This window comes from Pristiophorus japonicus, chromosome 6 (assembly GCF_044704955.1).
Source record: "Pristiophorus japonicus isolate sPriJap1 chromosome 6, sPriJap1.hap1, whole genome shotgun sequence".
NCBI classification, from domain to species: domain Eukaryota; kingdom Metazoa; phylum Chordata; class Chondrichthyes; family Pristiophoridae; genus Pristiophorus; species Pristiophorus japonicus.
In genome coordinates this window covers 68,536,739-68,559,135 of record NC_091982.1, presented here as the reverse complement: position 1 = coordinate 68,559,135, position 22,397 = coordinate 68,536,739, and the positions used below count along the sequence as shown (strand labels likewise).

General features: G+C 47.0%; 1 protein-coding gene across 1 annotated transcript in view; it reads left to right on the top strand.

Annotated features, from left to right (window-relative positions):
* Nucleotides 1-2,405: 2,405 nt before the first annotated feature.
* LOC139265679 (transmembrane 9 superfamily member 2-like) overlaps nucleotides 2,406-22,397 on the top strand; it is a 124,772-nt gene continuing 104,780 nt past the window's right edge. The window contains exons 1-2 of the mRNA XM_070882900.1: nucleotides 2,406-2,557; nucleotides 12,824-12,891. Of these exons, the coding sequence (XP_070739001.1) occupies nucleotides 2,435-2,557; nucleotides 12,824-12,891 (191 nt within the window). The 5' untranslated portion in view covers nucleotides 2,406-2,434. The remainder of the gene's footprint in view (nucleotides 2,558-12,823; nucleotides 12,892-22,397) is intronic.

Here is a 22,397-nt window from a genome sequence, read left to right as displayed (position 1 = left end):
CAGTCGTTGGTGTGCGTCAGCACCCAGCTCACGACTTTCCGTCTTCAGACCCTGCAGAGATACCTTTACATCGAGCCCCCTCCTAGGTGGCGTGCTCTGGCGACGTATTTCTTCCGCCAGCAACACGGCCTCAACTACGACACGCAGCTCCTGTTTGTGAGCATGGGGGGCATCAGGACCGCCGTCCAGGAGCTGCCTGTCTTTTACAAGGAACTCACCAGGGTCTGGAACAAAGTCTCCACCAAGTGCAGCTCTCCACCGGCTGGAGTGGCGGCCGTCCTGCAGGAGCCACTGCTCGGGAATCTGTACCTCCACAACCGAGGTTTTAGGTGGCAGTCGGACGAGAGGGCTGTGGCTGGTGAGGTGACCAGGATCAGGGACCTGCTCGATGGCGGAGGAGCGGGCTGGATGGTGCCAGACATGCTGGCGCGGCGCCTAAATTCGGCAGACGTCCGCTGCGCGGCCGATGCCATCGAGTCGCTAAAAACAGCTCTGGGCCCTGACTCCGTTAGGTGCATCGAGGAGGCTCAAGCACGTGGGGAGATCCCGTCCGAACTGACCCCCGTCCGGACGGAATTCCTCATCGGCGCCAAACCCTGGAACCTCCCTCGGGAGCCGGCGCCTCACAACTTGAGCCGCCTTGGGGAAATCCCCTCCGTGCCTTTCCGTTCCGCGTGGATGGGTTTCCTGTACGGGCTGCTCCTGCACACTCTCAACTTTGCCATCCTCGCCTGCTGTCCGGACACGCCATGGCGTACCATCTTGCCGTCCGAAGGAGGTGGGGGTCCCTGATGGAGGGCACTCAATGTGGGAGTCCTCCCACTATTTATCGGGGACTTGGCCTGGAGGGTGGTGCATGGAGCAGTGCCGTGCAATAAATTTTTAAGCCGGTTCACGGGCTTCCAGGCCGCCTGCAATTTCTGCGGTCTGGAAGAGTCCGTGTTCCATGTTTTTATCGAATGCACGAGGTTGCAGCCCCTGTTTTATTATTTAAAGGGGCTGCTCCTGAAATTCTGGCTGCGCTTCAGTCCCACACTCCTGATCTTTGGGCACCCTGTGTGGAGGGGAGCGGGTAGGTCCGAGGGCCTCCTCGTAGGACTGCTCCTGGGCACGGCCAAGGGTGCCATCAGCCGGTCCAGGCAGCGGGCGGCCTGCTTCTCTTCCACGCGTACATCCGCGCCAGGGTGTCCTTGGAGATGGAGCACGCGGTGTCCACCGGTACGCTCGCGGCCTTCCGCGAGAGGTGGGCACCGGAGGGACTGGAGTGCATCATCACGCCCGGCAACCAAATTTTAATTTGATTTTATGTTTTAAAGTTTAATTTGTTTTAATTGCCGGTGTTTTTAGTGTCCCCCTCCCCTTTTATAGGGGGCACTTGGAGAAAAAAAAAATGATTTTAGTGCCCAAAAAAACCCACAAAAAAAACAACAAAAAAACCCCCAAAAAAGGACCTTGAAAATGTTTGGTGTGTCCCCCAGATCGGGGGGACACGATTTAATGTTTTAGTTTCCTCCCAAAAAGAGTTCTGTGGACATGCACTCCAAGGTCCCTTTGTTCCTCTACACTTCTCAGTGACCTACCATTTAATGTGATTGATGGCTGCTGCTATCACCAACAAGAAAAAAGTGAATGTCCCCTTTAAATGAGGCACAACTAATAAAACTGTAACTTAAACATAAACTTCTGAAGTAAACTTAACAAATTTAATTGAAATTCTATTTTGCGGGGTGATGATGAACTGCAGTCCCTCCGGCGCCCACCCGTCGCGGACGGCTTCGAGCGTGCAGGTCGACACCACGTGCTCCATCTCCAGCGACACCCCGGCGTGAAGGTAGCGGCGGGAGAGAGACAGGCAGTCGGGCTGAACGACCCCCTCGACTGTGCCCTGCCTCGATCTGTTCATGGAACCCTGGTTTCCAGAGGGCCCCGTTGCCACGGGCCTAGTTGTCAGGGGACCCTGGTTGCCCAGTCAATAGGGGGTTGGTTGCCAGGGAATAGGGGGCCTGGTTGCTAGGCGCCCGATTTTCAAAGAGCTCGGTTGCTCGGGGCCTGGTTTGCAGGGCAGCACGGTTGCACGTGATCCCGGTGGCTATGGTGGAGCCCGGTTGCCACAGAGGTCGGTTGGCCGGGATCCCGGTTGCCATGCGGGGATCCTGGTTACCACGGGGGCCCCGGTTGACACGTGAGGGGCCCGGTTGCCATGGGGGGGCCAGGTTGCTCGGGGCCTGGTTGCCATGGGGGGGCCCGGTTACTAGTGGCCCGGTTGCTATGGGGAGGCCCGGTTGCTAGGGCCCAGTTGCCATGGACGGCCTGGTTGCTCGGGGCCTGGTTGCCATGGGGGGGGCGTCCGGTTGCTCGGGGCCCGGTTGCCATGGGGAGGCGGGTCAGCTTTTTGGGCCGCGCCCTCCCACAAGGCACCGCGCCGCTCCGCAAGATGTCGGCTGCCCGCCGCCCGCTCCTCGTCGCCGCCCTGCTGCCGCTGGCCGCCGCCTTCTACCTGCCCGGCCTGGCGCCCGTCAGCTTCTGCCCGCCGGGGGCGGAGACCGAGTCCTGCAAGGTAAGGCTCGCCCCGCCCTTGCTGCTCCGCACCGCCGCGGGCCCCGCCAGGCCGCTGCCGGCTACGTGTCCGTCACCCGGGCTCGGGCTAGGGCCTGTGCAGCGCCGCGGTGTGTGGCCCGGACCGGGGCCCCGGCTTCCCGGTGCTCGCTGGCTGCCGGCCTGGGGCCTTGAACCGGGCTCTGGGCGGCGCTCGTGTGTCGGATCCCCGCCGGCCCTCCGCCCCGGAAACCTGGGTTCCCGACGGGAGGGAGGGTCCCCGGGGGAGGGGGTCTCTGGGAGGGAGGGTCCCCGGGGGAGGGGGTCTCTGGGAGGGAGGGTCCCCGGGGGAGGGGGTCTCTGGGAGGGAGGGTCCCCGGGGGAGGGGGTCTCTGGGAGGGAGGGTCCCCGGGGGAGGGGGTCTCTGGGAGGGAGGGTCCCCGGGGGAGGGGGTCTCTGGGAGGGAGGGTCCCCGGGGGAGAGGGTCTCTGGGAGGGAGGGTCCCCGGGGGAGGGGGTCTCTGGGAGGGAGGTTCCCTGGGGGAGGGGGTCTCTGGGAGGGAGGTTCCCTGGGAGGGAGGGTCCCCGGGGGAGGGGGTCTCTGGGAGGGAGGGTCCCTGGGGAGGTGGTCTCTGGGAGGGAGGGGAGGGTCCCCGGGGGGGGTCCTTGGAATGGAGGGGGATCTCTGGGCGGGTGTAGTGTATTTTCCTGAGGTGAAGAGATTTAGACAGAGAATTCTGAGTGTGGGACCCCTGTGGCTGATGGCACAGCTGCCAATGGCACGTGGTCGGGAGGCTGAGGGGTGGTGCGATTTTAAACTAGTACATATGTGCTCTTCATTTTGTAACAGTTCGTGAACACACTGTGTTCTGATTTTTATCAGTTACCTTTTATCTTGGTGATTTGTAAAACAGCTAACATTGAATCAAATGGCGCCTTGACCACAGTTACCTCGACTTGCCTTTCGGAGAGAACACAAGGGAGTTCCCTCGTTGCAGTCCCGGGGTCCACTCCATACGTAGGCCTAGGGCCGTGGGCGCTCACTGCTTACAGCAGCTGTACCTGAGAAGGTGCCTGCGGCAGACACGAATTCACAACAGGGACATGGATGGTCATTTGAGACATGACGTGCTTGAGGGGGAACTGTGGACCTGTGGTTCCTAAAGCTCTCCCCCAGTGGGGGTTTTCCTCGCCTTGTGTCTAGGTCTGTTGTAAACCCATTGATAGAGATTGGTCACTGTGATTGGTCAACAACTCCAGTATCGTTGGATCATGCGACACCCAGGCTGGGAGAAGATGAACTAGAGGACCCGGGTCCTTTCTCCTCGGGCAGTTTCTACATTCCTATGATAACTAAAGGAAGCTGATGAATGGTGCAAAGAATGGTGTACTGGGTGGGGTTGCAGAGATGTGATTGATGATGCATCGCAATACCGTTATAGGGAGACTGTGTTAGTGGACGAATGGGTGGAATGGCTTGATTTATCGTTAGTTTTTGTAATTTAGCCCTGGAAGATGCTCTGATGGTGGTCAGACCAATTATAGTACAGGCTTCTTACCCCACTCTTTTATCGAGCGGAAGAAATGCTGCGGCATAGGGGCTAATGGGACAGTACATCCATCTCCCGGTGATTTGAAGTTGTATTGCTGAAAAGGTCAAGCAGCTTAAATCAAGCAATTCAAAAAACAACACAGGCACTGTCCTTGAATTAACATAATTTGAATTAAGAGGAACTGGGTGTCTGGACATTTCAGTCTTATAGTAAAGGAATCCATTTCCTGATTGCAAAATAGTACCAGAACATGGTGTTCAAACCCAGTCCCATAATCGTTTCTTAAATACATCCCATCTCAAATAATAGACTTTCCTGCCTTTCCAACACAGACTCTGGTATTCCCTTGAATCTGTATGTAAAGTTGTCTCTAAGAAACTTGGCTTCTTCTTTCATGGCATTAACATTTTTTTTAAAACATTGTCGAATAAGTAACCTAATGCCCCTCTTTTCTTCTCCAAACTTTCTCACTTCTCCGAAGCTTGAAATAATATCTTCCATTTTGCTGCATTGCCACTGTGTTGAAATTGAGACTCGTTGCACATTCTTCCTGCTCTTACCTCAGACCAGGGATCTTCCTGCAATCGAACTTTTCAAACTCAAGCTTGCTGCCAATAACCCTGGTTGATTGATTTGCCTTCACTCGTCCTCATTTCAACAGTGGTGTCCTGCGCTTATGAATTTTAGCACCTCACTATTTAGTGTCTCATATCGCCAACAGATAGATCCCAGTTTAATGTTCTTGCTACCCTCATCAATGGCTGTCACAATCCTGCCATTGGCAAAACAAAAAGCAAGTTTAATTGACCTCAGTGCCCTGGTATAGCGAGCAGAAAATAGAACCAGGGCTGCAATCCCTTGTGGAGGGCGAATGGATGATTGGACAGCGCTGCAGTGCTCCTCGCATTCAAGTGGTGTGGCTAGTAATTGAGGTCAACGGTCAGACGTGAATGAGTTGCCACGGGGTGACGAGCAACTGCACCCCTGCAGGGAAACAGACGGGGTAAATATTGGTTCAAAAAGGAGGAAAAGCTAAAATAGAATTGGTGAACAGACATGGGAAATGAGAGAGAAATGCACAACCGGGCAGTTGATAAACTATTCATGCTTTATTCTAGCTTTTGGCACCATCTCTGCCAATCATCGAACTACTTTGTCTGTGTTTCATAACAAATAAAATGGCATTTGTTATCCTCCCGTCAGCACAACTCATTAATCATCAGGCTCAGTTTCTGTTTTGAAAGAACCAATAATTCATAAGATATCATTCATAATCAATACTTGATGATTGTTATAAACTCAATGATGACTAAAGCAGTTTTTCTCCATGGCACTGAACCTGTTGTGTCTGCAGTAGTAAAGCATGCTGCCAGAGTGCAATAGGAGGTGGAAGTAACCGTTCACACTGTCTTTGGATAACGGCCTTGTTGTGGAGACCAAGGGATAGCTGTGAATGAGGAAGGTCATCCAGCTGGGCAAACCACAAGTCAGATACAGATGAGGAAGGCCATTCATGATTTTTTTCAAGCACTTTTTTTCCCGTTGATGACTTTAGATTAGATGACCTGCCCTCTCAGCTCCCTGTGTCTAGCAGGGTGATCACGGGTGATGGCTGGCAGAGGCCAGCATCCCCAGTGGGAAGCCCTGTATTTTGGGGCTCCTCCCTGGAGTGGAGTGTGTCGCACAGCGCAGCAGCCTCAAACACCCATTTGGCCCACTTCAGACTCCCAGGTCACTTGCCTGTTGTGGCTTTGCTGAAAATGTGTTCCATGCTTGCAACCTTTGTCAGAGGTTGCAGCTCCCGTTTCATTATTTGAAACGGCTCTTCAATGTTTGGTTACATTTTTAATCCCACCTGCTTTATCTTGGGTCATGTAGTGTGTTTGGGGTGGGAGTGCGAGCAGATGGAATGACCTCATCGGGGAACTGTTCCAAGGCCTGGCTAAGACTGCCATCCAGGATGCATAGGATCTGTGGGCAGGGTCGCCTCCCGTGTGCTGCTCTTTCAGGCCTTGTGTGCGGCTGGTGCCCATAGAAAATAGGTGCAGGCCATTTGGCCCTTCGAGCCTGCACCGCCATTCAATATGATCATGGCTGATCATTCAATCTCAGTACCCCATACCCCCTGACCACAGGGTGCCTTGAAGCCTTCCACGACCGGTGGGCAGTGCTGGATGCCGACTGTTTTACTGATCATACAGTTTGAATGGACCATTTGTATCAGGGATTCTCTCCGACTGAAGGGGGGGGTGGCTGGGGTACGTGTGTATAATGTGCTCTGGTGATATTGGCTCCTTCCCAGTGTCACTCCGTTGGCCTATTCCACAATAGTGCCAGAAAGTTGCTACAGTTCCCCTCTCATGGCATCCAACAAGTTCTCTCATCATTCCCGCATTTTTGCTTCCACTACCCTACCCGCAAGTCCATTTCCTGAGCTAATCACTCGCTGCTGTTCCACCTGCCTGAAATGGGGACTTGTAGTGCTGCTTCCATGTAAGGTCTCGCATTTTTTTTGTTAAGATTATCGGGGGGTGGGATGGGGGGGTGTTTGTCATGAGCAAAGGGTCGGCATTTGGAGTTGCTGCTATCACTGTCTGCTGTGATGGCCATGGTGCAGGGTATTTAGGTAGAGCAGAAGGAAGCTGTGGGCTTGACAAATAGGGATTCACGCCTGAGATACAGAGTGTTCAGGGTGGTGGAGGAGATTGAAAGGCTTATTGAGTATAAAGGGTGGTTGCGGCGAGTGAAGATAGGCATCAGAGACTGGATACGGTAGGAGATGAAAACAGGGTTAATAGGAAGGTAGGGCTTTTGGGACCGGAGCAGCAGCTGAATGCACAAGCAAGTGGGCACCACAGATCGAAGAGCATGACTTACTCCAATTTGTTATTTTGCCTATATAGTTCGACGTTCTATTGGATCTACTGGTTGATGCTCCACAGTGGATCTGTTGTATTGTGTTTACTGGGATCCTCCATCTTTTTCAACCACATCCTCAGCTATTTTAGTGCCATTCATTGAATACTTGTGTGTTCATGTTTACTTCCTATGTGCTGGGATTAATATATGTCTGAAGTTTCCCCTGCAGCTGTTCTGCCCACTTCGATAAGTAGCATTCTTTCTTTGTCACCAAAATTACAGCCACAATTTATTTATACAGAGTGGCGAAAACAAGCATTTTTTTGGTTATAATGAATATTCCAGTGTTTTGAAGTTGAATTTGGGGTACAATGTTTCAATTAGCCCACAATCCACTGTTTTAGTCTAAAATGAACTGAAGAATTCATTACAAGCGTTCACGGAGAATGTCATACCTGTTGAATTGTGATTAGTCGAGTTTGTTCAATGCAAGCTGTGATCAGAATCAGTGATACCCACTCAGTTAATAGGATTGCAGGGAAACCTTGCTGGTTCTCTCTGATCTGATGTGCAGCAGTAATAAAAGCTATCTCACTAGAATCTTTATGCCTACTATGTAGACTGGAGAAGCTGGGGTTGTTCTCAGAGCAGAGAAGGTTAAGAGGAGATCTGATAGAGGTGTTCAAAATCATGAGGGGTTTTGATGGAGCAAATAAAGAGAAACTATATCCACTGGCAGAGGGGTCAGTAACCAGAGGGCACGGATTTAAGGTGATGGGGGAAAAGAACCATAGGCGACACGAGGAGCAACTTTACGCAGCGAGTGGTTATGATCTGGAATGCAGGGCGGTGGACACTGATTCAATAGTAGCCTTCAAAAGGGAATGGGATAAATACTTGAAGGGAAAAGGGCAGGGGAGTGGGACAAACTGGATTGCTCTTCGAAAGAGCCAGTGCTGACTCGATGGGCCGAATGGCAGCCTCCTGTGCTGTACTATTCTGATTTTTTAATAAAATGCAACAGGCAGGTTTGATGTCAAGAGTGCTACTTACATTTTAGATTTCAAACTTTACTAAAGCATACCTTCTGAAATTGTGCCCCATTACTATACTGCTCAAGTTTTATCAATGAGAGAAATTTGCATTTTCACTTGCCGAACCCAAAAGATGTTTACAACGTGTAACATAGTGCACTATGGCATTACTCATCACTGGTGCTTTGCTTCATAGTGCAATCAAAGTCCGCTTTCCAAAACCACTGCCCTTCTGACACTGTTGCTGTAATTGTTTACAGTGATCAGTGTTCATCGATGAATGTATGGCAGTTCTCCATTGTTAGATGATTCCCTTTCAAATGGTGTTATAGTCTCTCCCTCAGCAGCCACTTGCATATTTAAAAAGAAAATCATGTTCTAAGAACTCTCCTATGGGAAAATACATTTTACCATAAAGCTTCGTTGTTTGTGGGACCTTGCTGTGCACATTAGCTGCCACGTTTGCCTACAAAACAAATGACTGTACTTCAAAATTGTCGTAGTCATTCCAGGAATGTATAGTTACACAGCGAGCTTTTTGATACTGCTGGGTATGTGAAAGATGCTATATAAATGCCAGTTCTTGCCCTCTTGATCTTTCCATTCACCTTCCCTCCTCTAGGCTTCATTCTTTGTTGCTGTTCTTGGGACTATGATAAGCAGTTTCTATGGTTTAATTTATTGACGCCCTTGATGATCTCGAGTACTTCAGTAAGCTCCCCTTTTCGTCTTCAGTGTAAACAAATTGATCTTCTGTAGTGTCTCCTTGTAGCTCAGGTGACTGATGGCAGGTAACAGATGTGCAGCCCTCTCTCTGCTGTCCCTTCTCCAAGCTCCTTCCTTTAATATAGCACCCAGAACTGCATGCGGCATTGCAGAGGGGGAAGAACCAGTTGCCCTGCATCAAGATCACACTCTGCAATTTGTTTTATTCTATGTGCTCTGCAGCAGTAGATTCCAGTTGCCTTATTTATTGCTGTTGCACACTTGTTGATGTTTCAACAGTCTGTCCACGAACATCTCCAAATTCTTTTCCTGTTCTGTATCCTGCAGATAACACATCTTATTTTGTCGTTGCAATGTTTATTCTGCTGCCCTACTCTGATTGCTTTACGCCTGTCGACATTGAATTTCATCTACATATCAGCCCATCTTCCCAATCTGTCTCGATCCCTCTGGAGCTGATCAGCTTCGCATATCATTATCTATCCAGTCATAGCCAGAGAATCCATTGCAATGGCTTCTCTTCCTGCCCCTGCATCGTTACCTCTGGTGTCCACCAAGGGTCTATCCTTGGTCCCCTCCTATCTCTCAGCTACATGTTGTCCCTTGGCGATATCATCCAAAAACACTGCGTCAGTTTCCACATGTCTCTACCTCACTACCACTTCTCTTGACCCCTACACGGTCTCTAAATTGTCTGACTGCGTGTCCGACCTGAGCAGAAATTTTCTCCAATTGAATATTGGGAAGACTGAAGCCATTTTCTTTTGGTCCCCACCACAAATTCTGTTCCCCACCACAAACTCTGTTCCCCAGCTACTGACTTCATGCTTCTCCCCAACTTCTGTCTGAGGCTGAACCAGACTGTTCGCAACCTTGGTGTCTTATTTGACCCCGAAATGAGCTTCCGACGACGTATCGACGCCATCACTAGAACCACCTATTTCCATCTGTAACATCACCTGACTCCGACCCTGCCTCAGCTTATCTGCTGCTGAAACCCTCATCCATGCCTTTGTTACCTCACAATTTGACTATTCCAGCGCACTCTTGGCCAGCCTCCAATCTTCCATCATCCATAAATTTAAGCTCATCTAATACTCGGCAGCTCGTGTCCTAACTCGCATCAAGTCCTGTTCACCCATCACCCCTGTGCTTGCTGACCTACAATTAGCTCACGGTTAAGCAATGCCTCAAATTTAAAATTCTCATCCTTGCTTTCAAATCCCTCCATGGCCTCACCCTCCCTATCTCTCTAACCTCCTCCAGCCCTTAAAAACTCTGAGATATCGCGCTTCTCCAATTCTGGCCTCCTGCGCATCCCTGATTTTAATAGCTCCATCATTGGCGGCCGTGCATTCAGCTGCCTGGGCCCTAAGCTCCGGAACTCCCTCCCTACATCTCTCAGCCTCTCTTTCCTCCTTTTAAGATGCTCTTTAAAAGCTACCTCTCCTGTCCTAATATCCCCTTATTTGGCTCGGTGTCAAACTTTGTTTGATAATGCTCCTGTCAAGCATCTTGGGACATTTTTCCTACATTTGAAGGCACTATATAAATACAAGTTGTTGTGGTCCTTTTAAACCCCCCCCCCCCAACATTGGGGTGATTGGCAAATTTTCTCTCTCCTTTTTTAATCGTTGATGCACAAAATGAAAAGCTGATTTCACTTCCCTTCGTTCCAATTTAGCTCCTCTTTTCAGAGTAATGGACCAGCCTACTGTGTGCTACTGTATGAAAAGCCTTTTTGAAGTCTAGATAAACAGTAGCATTCTCCTTATCTGCACATATAATTCTAACAGGTTTCGTGAGCAGGATCTCTTCCATCCGCAGATAGCCATGGTTACCTGCCCTGATAACTTGATACTCCTCTAGCTGTTTCATGATCTCCTGCTTCAGCAGAGCCTCTTATCATTTTACACTCAACAGATGTCAGGGCAGGACAGTCCTTTTTGCCCCATTTAAATAATAACATGGGTGTGAAATAGCCATCTCCTCAACCTTTTTGGTATAACTCCTGATTCTAATGATTAAAAATCTCCACTTAGACTGTAACTAATTTGTTGAGCTATGTCCAATGTCGCCTCTAAATTGTCTTTGTTCTGTGTGGCCTGTTAATTTCAATGCGTGGTCCCTTTAAATGTATGCACGTGCGAGGTATTTCAAATGGAAACGTTTGTGAGCGACCTGCGCAGTACCTGGCAGATTGCTGTGTGGCCGCTCACTGGAGCAACTGAGGGAACGTTGCCCATGTCCCAAATGGGCTAATTGTGGTTAACAGTAAAGGAACTGATAATGACGCAATGCACTGATGAACCATCAGTATCAGATAGTCACCAAGAAATCCAATAGGGAATTCAGAGAAACTTCTTTACCCAGCGAGCGATGAGATTGTGGGACTCACTACCACAGGGAGTGGTTGAAGTGAATAGTATCGATGCATTTAAGGGGAGTCTAGACAAGCATATGGAGGAGAAGGGAATAGAGGGTTATACTGATAGATTTAGATGAGGAAAGACGGGAGGAGGCTCGAGTGGAGCAGAAACGCCGGCATGGACTGGTTGGGCCGAATGGCCTGTTTCTGTGCCGTATATCCGATGTAAAAACAGTCCCTCCGCCTCTTTGTTGGCACTTTAAACCAGCTGCTTGGTCTCTCCTCCTTGATGTGTTGATACACGAGTGGTATAAAATGAATGTTGGTGCCTCTTTTTTTCTCTCCAAACACTTGCCTGCAGCCTGCCCAGCACTTAAGGCAATTCAAACAGGCACGCTGCTCAGCAATGCGGACTTCAGAACCTTCTAAATGACCGATTAGTCATTTCTGGTGCATATTTGGGCTCCTGGCCAAATCCATCAACATAACTGGACTTCACTAAGAGAATTGGATAGTCTTTGATGCCTGGCATTAAATTTTAGCCTTGAAATCACACTGCCATCTCGTGTCGTCTTTTCATAATGTACTTTTTAATCTCCAGTTCAGGGCTCTGTGCAGTCCGTGTCCTTGGTGAGAGTTTGAGTTCGCTTGGGTTTTAACATTTTGATGTCTTCACTATGATGTTACCTGAAAATAATAGTTCATTATGGATTTAGTGTACAAAGAGACAACTCGAAAACTAGTGTTCAACAGCAACACCTATCGACGTCTGTTCAATTCTCTCTTGTTAGAATCATAGAATGATACCGCACAGAAGGAGGCTGTTCGGCCCATCATGCCTGTGCCGGCTCTGTGAAAGAGCGATCCAGTTAGTCCCACTCCCCCTGCAATTTCCCCACAGCCCTGCAATTTTTTCCCCTTCAACTATTGACCCAATTCCCTTTTGAAAATTACTATTGAATCTGCTACCACTCTTTCAGGCAGTGCACTCCAGATCATCCTAACTCACGTGGAAAATATTCTCATCTCAACTCAGTTTCCTTTGCCAATTATCCAACTCTGTGTGTCCTCTGATTATCGACCCACCTGCCAGTGGAAACCGTTTCTCCTTATTTATATCAAAACCCTTCATAAAAATCACTGACCTTCAATTAAAACATTTATTAAAATAATTTTATTCCTGGCTGTTTTAAATATCCTTACTGTTATAATGCAGGCCAGGGATTGCACTTGTGACGTTTCTAATCTGTGATGCTCATTACTTCACCAAGGGGTGTGTTTAGTCACTGAGCCAAGAGGTCACTTCCATCATTGTTTGCAACAGAATAATCTGGGGAAAAATTATATTCTCATGTGTTTAGCAATCAATTTGTCATTAATTTTTTAATGAACTATTTCTTATATACTGTAAAGTTGCTGATTAGACAGAGGAAAGAACAGGGATTTGTTACAAAATCCTGATGCATTTAGAGCTTAATAAATAAAAAATAATATTTACATAAATTTGCAGTTGAATAGATCTGTCTGAGGTAATGTGTGCGTGCACATGTGAGCAATTTGTACTGGGGTGGATTATAATGTATTCAGTAAACCCACAGCATTACCCAGAATTGTACATGTTATCCCTCTTCCTTTAGTATTGCTTTGTGAAAAACTTGGGGATTTCAGTGAAATTTTGAATTAAGGTGACTATTTGTTGAAAGCTTATTTAGGATGCAAATCTTCAAAACTTTTATTTTCTATTTTCAGTCAAACATCGAAGTATTTGTAAACAGATTGGACTCTGTGGAATCCGTCCTACCGTATGAATATGACGCGTAAGTATATTTAAGTAGTACCAGTTAATCAATGTTTAAGTATATTATGCCTAGCCACTCCATCTTGGCCTTTTTTCAGAAACATAGAAACATAAAAAATAGGTGCAGGAGTAGGCCACTCGGCCCTTCTAGCCTGCACCGCCATTCAATGAGTTCATGGCTGAACATGCAACTTCAGTACCCCATTCCTGCTTTCTCACCATACCCCTTGATCCCCCTAGTAGTAAGGACTTCATCTAACTCCTTTTTGAATATATTTAGTGAATTGGCCTCAACAACTTTCTGTGGTAGAGAATTCCACAGGTTCACCACTCTCTGGTGAAGAAGTTTCTCCTCATCTCGGTCCTAAATGGCTCACCCCTTATCCTTAGACTGTGACCTCTGGTTCTGGACTTCCCCAACATTGGGAACATTCTTCCTGCATCTAACCTGTCTAAACCCATCAGAATTTTAAACTTTTCTATGAGGTCCCCTCTCATTCTTCTGAACTCCAGTGAATACAAGCCCAGTTGATCCAGTCTTTCTTGATAGGTCAGTCCCGCCATCCCGCGAATCAGTCTGGTGAACCTTCGCTGCACTCCCTCAATAGCAAGAATGTCCTTCCTCAGGTTAGGAGACCAAAACTGTACACAATACTTCAGGTGTGGCCTCACCAAGGCCCTGTACAACTGTAGCAACACCTCCCTGCTCCTGTACTCAAATCCCCTCGCTATGAAGGCCAACATGCCATTTGCTTTCTTAACCGCCTGCTGTACCTGCATGCCAACCTTCAATGACTGATGTACCATGACATCCAGGCCTTGTTGCACCTCCCCTTTTCCTAATCTGTCACCATTCAGATAATAGTCAGTCTCTCTGTTTTTGCCACCAAAGTGGATAACCTCACATTTATCCACATTATACTTCATCTGCCATGCATTTGCCCACTCACCTAACCTATCCAAGTCACTCTGCAGCCTCATAGCATCCTCCTCGCAGCTCACACTGCCACCCAACTTAGTGTCATCCGCAAATTTGGAGATACTACATTTAATCCCCTCGTCTAAATCATTAATGTACAGTGTAAACAGCTGGGGCCCCAGCACAGAACCTTGCGGTACCCCACTAGTCACTGCCTGCCATTCTGAAAAGTACCCATTTACTCCTACTCTTTGCTTCCTGTCTGACAACCAGTTCTCAATCCATGTCAGCACACTACCCCCAATCCCATGTGCTTTAACTTTGCACATTAATCTCTTGTGTGGGACCTTGTCGAAAACCTTCTGAAAGTCCAAATATACCACATCAACTGGTTCTCCCTTGTCCACTCTACTGGAAACACCCTCAAAAAATTCCAGAAGATTTGTCAAGCATGATTTCCCTTTCACAAATCCATGCTGACTTGTACCTATCATGTCACCATTTTCCAAATGCGCTGCTATGACATCCTTAATAATTGATTCCATCATTTTACCCACTACCGATGTCAGGCTGACCGGTCTATAATTCCCTGTTTTCTCTCTCCCTCCTTTTTTAAAAAGTGGGGTTACATTGGCTACCCTCCACTCGATAGGAACTGATCCAGAGTCAATGGAATGTTGGAAAATGACTGTCAATGCATCCGCTATTTCCAAGGCCACCTCCTTAAGTACTCTGGGGATTTATCGGCCTTCAATCCCATCAATTTCCCCAACACAATTTCCCGACTAATAAGGATTTCCCTCAGTTCCTCCTCCTTACTAGACCCTCTGACCCCTTTTATATCCGGAAGATTGTTTGTGTCCTGAAGTTTATTGAAGTGCAATAAGTGTGGATGGCTATTTAGTGGAGTGTGTTAGTGGGCACAAACTAGGAGATAACTCTGACTTATTGCCTTGCTCTTTACGTAAATACATTTCTCCTAACTCCTCTCCTCACTTTCTTAGGGACAATTTTAAATTGATGGTTTCTTGTTGCTGACTCTCCAACTTTCCTTATTCACCATATAAAACCTTTCTTATAAAAGTGCTGGTAAATAGCAATGAATAGGTACTGTGATAGTTGCTGAAACCTGGCTAAAGGAAGATGGTGAGTGGGGAAACCAGTCTGAAGGGCTTTGTGCACTTCAGGGAGGATGGCGCAGGAAAGAAAGCAACGAGGGTGGCACTGTTTATCAAGGCAGATTTATAAGTTGCTAAGAGGGAGAAATTGGGGATTTGGCAGAGAGTCGGATGGATCTGGAAATTAGAACGTGGAAAAGATTATTGGGAGCAATATGTTACAGGCCGCTAGAAATACTGCAGTGGGGAGTGTGGAAAGCGTGATTAGTGCTGAAGCCTCAGTTATAGTCATGAGGGATTTTAATTCTGACTTTCTCGTACTTACTGGGAACAGTCTGCAGGAAGGAGTTTATTCAAGTGCTTCAGGGATTTGTTCTGTTGCTACAGGTGAGGGAGCTTGCAAGGGGAAGTCTTGGACTTGCTTCTAACTAATGAGAGAGAGTAATACGCCTGCTCGAAATAAGGAACTTTGGGAGCTAAAGATCAGAAAGTTTTTGATTTTAAAGATGAAATAAATACAGAACCGAGGATGAAAGCTAATAAAAAATTGGAGTCCAGTACAGTAGAATAAAATGGAACGAACTATTCAAGGAGCAGGAGATGGAGGGTAAATGGGAATGTCTTGAGCAGCTTTTTTTTTCACATTGCTTAGGCAGTTTATTCCAGAAACACATTGAGGGCCAAACTGGAGAGTAAAACTGACATGGATGAACAAGGAAGATGGGGTATTTAAAATTCTAAAATGTAGAGAGAAGGAACAGGATAGGAAACACTATGAAGCCAAACACAGGAAAGCCAATAAAACAGAGAAGCAAAGAGGGAATATTAAAGGAATATAATGAAGAGTATGAAGGATAACATCGAGTGTTGTCTATCAAGTGTTAAGAGTAGGATACAGTAGCGTGTTGGACCATTACCTATAGCACTGGTGTCTGTGCACAGGGAAGTGACGGAATTAACCAAGTCATCACAATTGAAAGGGGGATGAAATACTAGAGTTGAGGGGAAGATAAGGTAGGGAGCAGATTGGAAACCTACGAGCAGACATAGTAGAAGCTGGAGGTAATCAGGGCTTTTAAGTGCTTGACAGCACCCAAGCGTGCTGGTGGAGTTTGCTGAGGAGATGGAAGATCCCTCACTAATATCTTTTAGGGCTGATTGAAATTTGCTGGTCGCAATGGAATGGAAAGTAGCCCAAGTGATCTCAGACTTCTGAGACTTTGAGCGATAGCATAGGGAAGATTAGAGGGAGTCCGCATTGATTTAGAAGGGTCAGGTTGTGTCTGACCAATTGTGGACGAGAATTTTTGGGGATGAGGAAAGGAGATGAGAACATCAAAGCAGTGGCGTTTTGAATAAGTTAGACTTGATGAAAGGTTCTGTTCTGTAATATTTCCTCTGCAAATGTTAGCAAACTCTTGGTGTCTTATCCTAACTATCTTTATAAAAAAAAACGGTGCTTGCTTTCAAAGGAAACATTGTTATCGCTGCAGAAACATTTTTATTATGTACAGCAATAGAAATAACCTGTTGATCAGCCAACCACTACCAAAGAAATGGAGGAATCTACTGATTCTGGGCATCACCTTGCAGATCTCAAAGGTCGGGATTCCCCGATGGGTCGAGAATAGGTATTTTAAGGAGGAAGTGATTTTGAGTGTTTTGAACAGGTGAAGATGGAGTCATTCACAATGTCAGTGAATTGTGGTGAGATAGTTGAGTGGCGAGAAACTGGGTTGGGAGTAGGTCGAGAGAGTAGGAATTAACCCTGATAGGATTCTGCTGAGAGTTTTAAAGATCCTTTATCAAGTGACATTATTGTGGCGTTATCCGAGCTTGTAGTGGCCGCGGTCTCCAACTCAAAACGCCTCAACTCCATTTTCGCAGATTAGGTGTTCTACACATCCGAGCACAAAGAAAGTATAGGTTGGTCGATGATTCTGAAAGTTTGTGAAAATACATTTGAAAGAGCCTGTCTTGCTTTGCCATGTTGCACACGTAGTTTGCCTTGGTTTTACCCAGTGATCCATCGAAGTTTATTGTTATATTTTGTAGTCCTGTATTTTGATAAAATAAACATTGTGGGGATGTTATTTTGATGAATTTGTTTTGTATAAGCTGTGCAATCCATCCAAATCTATATTCTGATGAATTTGGCCCATGTTTTGCCTTGCGATTGAGCTAAAACTTTGTGCTTAAGAGTTAATTGAAACATGTTCCTTGAAAGGAACTTCCCTAACTGAGTAATGTTACAGTTCTTCATTCTTGTTTATTTGGAGGTTCTGCAGCATATGGCCACAAAATAGATTCACAGCATTTTAATTTGAGTCTTCAGTTGAAGTTTGATTCCAAGATGAGAGAGAATTTGTTTTAGATGTGAACCATTACAGGATTTTGAAAGGACTGTCTTTTACTCGGTCGTCACTTTTCACCATGAAAAACTCTGCATTGTATTAAGATTTTTTTGAAATCCTTTTAGTGAAAGTATTTAGCTGCAATAGCATACCCAGTATGGACATCTCCAGTTTGCTGATTATAATTTGATTCCTTGACACAATTTGTAGGACGATTAACATTTAAACAAAACGATTCCATAAACTGCCATCGATCAAATGCCACAGTTGCAGTGATGGTGCATTATTGTGTTGAATGGGTTCATTGTTTTTTCCCACTTAAATTCCATTATCCTTGTTGAAGCCCATGGAATAAAAGGGACAGTGGCAGCATGGATACGGAATTGGCTCAGTGACAGGAAACAGAGTGTAGTGGTGAACGGTTGTTTCTCGGACTGGAGGAAGGTATACAGTGGTGTTCCCCAGGGGTCGGTACTGGGACCACTGCTTTTCTTGATATATATTAATGACTTGGGTGTACAGGGCACAAGTTCAAAATTTGCAGATGACACAAAACTTGGAAGTATAGTGAACAGTGAGGAGGAGAGGGATAGACTTCAGGAACACATACAGGCTGGTGGGATGGGCAGACACATGGCAGATGAAATTTAACACACAAAAGTGCAAAGTGATGCATTTTGATCGATAGGATGAGAGGCAATATAAACTAAAGGGTACAATCCTAAAGTGGGTGCATGAACAGAGAGACCTGGGGGGATTTGTGCAGGTTGAGAAAGCAGTTTAAAAAAGCATACAAAATCCGGGGCTTTATAAATAGAGGTATAGAATACAAAAGCAAGTAAGTTATGATGAACCTGTATAAAACACTGGTTTAGCCTCAACTGGAGTATTGTGTCCAATTCTGGGCACCGCAGTTTAGGAAGGATGTGAAGGCCTTAGAGTGGGTACAGAAAAAATTTACAAGAATGGTTCCAGGGATGAGGGACTTCAGTGACGTGGATAGACTGGAGAAGCTGGGGTTGTTTTTCTTGGAGCAGAGAAGGTTGAGAGGAGATTTGATTGAGGTGTTCAAAATCATGAGGGGTATGGACAGAGTAGATCAAGAGAAACTGTTCCCATTGGCGGAAGGGTTGAGAACCAGAGGACACAGATTTAAGGTGATTGGCAGAAGAACCAAAGGTGACATGAGGAAAAAGTTTTATACACAGCGATTGTGGTTAAGATCTGGAATGCGCTGCCTGAGAGGGTGGTGGAGGCAGACTCGATCGTGACTTTCAAAAGGGAATTGGATAAGTACCTGAAGGAAAAAAATTACATGGCTATGGGGAAAGGGCAGGGGAGTGGGACTAGCTGAGGTGCTCTTGCAGAGAGCCGGCATGGGCTCGATGGGCCGTAACCATTCTGTGATTCGATGAACTCGTCATTATTGTCATAGGCAGTCCCTCGGAATCGAGGAAGACTTGCTTCCACTCTCAAAGTGAGTTCTCTGGTGGCTGAACAGTCCAATACGAGAACCACAGACCCTGTTACAGTTGGGACAGACATTCATCGAGGGAGGGGGTGGTTGGGCTGGTTTCCCTCGCGCTCCTTCCGCTGTCTGCGTTTGACCTCTTCACGCTCTTTGCGTTGAGACTCGAAGAACTCAACGCCTTCCCGGATGCATTTTCTCCACCTCGGGCGGTCTTCAGCCAGGGTCTCCCAGGTGTCAGTGGTGATGTCGCACTTTACCAGGGAGGCTTTGAGGGTGTCCTTGTAACGCTTCCATGGCACACCTTTGGCTCGTTTACCATGACTGAGCTCCGCATAAAGCATTTGCTTAGGGAGTCTTGTATCTGGCATGCGAACTATGTGGCCTGTCCAGCGAAGCTGATCAAGTGTGGTCAGTGCTTCAATACTGGGGATGTTGGCCTGGGTGAGGACACTGATGTTGGTGCACCTGTCCTCCCAGGGGATCCGCAGGATCTTGCGGAGACATCGTTGGTGATATATCTCCAGCGACTTGAGGTGCCTTCTATACATCGTCCATGCCTCAGATCCATACAGGAGGGCGGGTATTACTACATCCCTGTAGACCATGAGCTTGATGGTAAATTTGAGGGTCTGGTGTTCAAACACTCTTTTCCTCAGACGGCCGAAGGCTGCACTGGCACACTGGAGGCGATGTTGAATCTCCGCATCAATATCTGCCTTTGTTGATAAGAGGCTCCCGAGATATGGGAAATGGTCCACGTTGTCGAGGGCTGCGCCGTGAGTTTTGATGAGTGGAGGGCTGTGCTGTGCGACGGGGACAGGCTGGTGGAGGACTTTTGTTTTATGGATGTTAAGCGTAAGGCCCATGTTTTCATATGCCTCAGTGAATACATTGACTATATCCTGGAGTTCAGCCTCTGAATGTGGGCAGATGCAGGCATCGTCCGTGTACTGTAGCTCAACGACAGAGGTTGGGGTGTTCTTGGACCTGGCCTGGAGGCGGCGTAGGTTAAACAGCTTCCCACTGGTTCTGTAGTTTAGTTCCACTCCAGCGGGGAGCTTGTTGATTGGGAGGTGGAGCATGGCAGCGAGGAAGATTGAGAAGAGGGTTGGATTGAGAAGAAGGTTGGAGTGATGACGCAGCTCTGTTTGACTCCGGTCCGGACGTGAATTTAATGCAGAAAAGTGCGAAGTGATACATTTTGTTAGAAAGAACGAGGAGAGGCAATATAAACTAAAGGATACAATCCTAAAGGGGGTGCAGGAACAGAGAAACCTGGGGGTATATGGGCACAAATCATTGAAGGTGGCAGGACAGCTTGAGAAAGCGGTTAAAAAATCATACAGGATCCTGGGCTTCATAAATAGAGGCACAGAGTACAAAAGTGTGGAAATTATGCATTTCGTGAATATACTTGCCATAGAGGGAGTGCAATGAAGATTCACCAGACTGGTTCCTGGGATGGGGGGATTGTCCAAGAGAGATTGAGTAGACTCGACCTATAGTCTCTCGAGTATAGAATATCGAGAGGTGATCTCATTGAATCATACAAAATTCTTACAGGGCTTGATAGGGTAGATGCAGGGAGGATGTTTCCCCTGGTTGGGGAGTCGAGAACAGGGGTCACAGTCTCAGAATAAGGAGTCGTCTATTTAGGACTGAGATGAGGAGAAATTTCTTCACTTGGAGGGTGGTGAATCTCTGGAATTCTCTGCCCCAGAGTGCTGTGGAGGCTCAGTCTTTGAGTATATATATTCAAGACGGAGATCGACAGATTTTTGGATATTATGCGAATCATGGAATATGGGGATAGTGCAGGAAAGTGGAGTTGAGGTCGAAGATCACCAATTATGTTGTTGAATGACGGAGCAGGCTCGAAGGGCTGAATGGCCTATTCCTGCTCCTAATTCTTATATTATGTTCTGTGCTCCCCATTTTTGCCTACAAAGAACATAAGCTGCCCACATCTGTGGCTTGCAAATGATTTTCCTGGGAGGTAATTGCTTGCTGTGGGTAATCCTATTCCGTCTCTTCCAGAAATGATTGTGTTGCCAATTAGAAAGCTCCTTTTTGGATTTTGATTCAAGATCATTAACACCCATTTATAATGTGATATTTAGGAACCAGACAACGTGCAACAGATCGAGGGTGCACTTCCATAATCCTCCGCGTTTTATTTTTATATCCCAGCAATGGAATATTTCCTAGTCAGATGAAAATACCCAATAGATTCTTAGTTCTGACCGATTTAAATGATTCAATCGGATAACTAGATGCTCATACACCGACAAAGTGGAAGACTTTGGCCATGACATTAACTCCCCCACGACGGGCGAGGCTGTTTTAGAACCCTAAAAATTGCGAAATGTGGTGTCAACACCTTCTGCGATCACAGCTCACCCCACCCCCCCACAACCCCTCACCCCCACAACCCCTCACCCCGGCAAAGCCGATCTGCAGTCTGCCCACCTTCCCATTGCCGGGAATCGTCCCCAATCCCTAACTGCCACTGGTTTTCCCGCTCGGAAAGCCTGTCAATTCGGCCTGGCGCCAAGTGCAAAACGGAATTTAAAAAATGAGGTCCTGCTATTAAATTCGGCAGGACCTCAGTGTCCCTGGTCTCGCCAGGTTCTTCGGCCGCTTCCGTGTTCCTACGCTCCCTGCCCGTAAATATCTGGGGCCTTGATCTCGCTAATAGTTTGCGTGCTGCAACTTGTGTTAATGATCCCAATGCTTATCTTGGCAACTCAGTAACTTAAAATAAAAGTGACTATTTTCCACAAATTTGCTAAGGGACTTTGCTCAAGCTTTGTCCATCTTACTGGGTGAGCTGGAAGGTATGCCTGTCTGAGCTTGGTAAGAATCTCACAGCACAGGAGGCCATTTGGCCCATCATGTCTGTGCTGGCTCTGTGAAAGAGCGATTCAGTCAGTCCCACTCCCCGACTCTTTCCTCACAGCCCGGCAAATGTTTCCCTTTCAAGTAAGTTAGACTTTATATTGAGGGATTCGTCATTTCTTGGTTATGTATTTCCTTTCTCCCAGTTTTGTTTCTGATCGGCCCCCCTTGCTCCTTCTGAAAATTCTACCTTGCGCTGATTTATTTGTTGATCTGTGACCTATGACCCAAGTTCAATATGGTTCTTGCTCAATATTCACTTAGATGCACTTCCAGCATGGCTCCCTGGATAGTGATTAGTAGCAGAGACCCTGACTAACCCTCTTGCCCTTCTCAACCTAGGGAGATTAAGGCCAGTAGTGCCCTCTCAGTGCTGTCTCACCAGAGATCACTGAGGAGTTCCCTTCCCTGAAGGATATTCGTGAACTAGTTGGATTTTTATGACAATCCAGGAGCTTTCGTGGTCCTTTTTTACCCCACAAATTATGGTCATAGATGAGGTTTAATGTCCAAGCATGTGGTACAAACCGTGTGTAACCTGGTGATTCAGTACAGTATAATGAGCATGAGGTTGTATGATGTGAGGAATAATTATAGCGAGTGCTGCACTGCAGTGGACTCTCACTCTCTGTACAGAGGCATGACTTCTTCCCACGGAGCAATTGTTACACCCCTTGTGAGCTCAACCATTTTATTTATAATATAACCATCTTATTGCATTTCAGTTGTGTTTAGAATGAATTCCACAGCCATGTCATTTGTAAG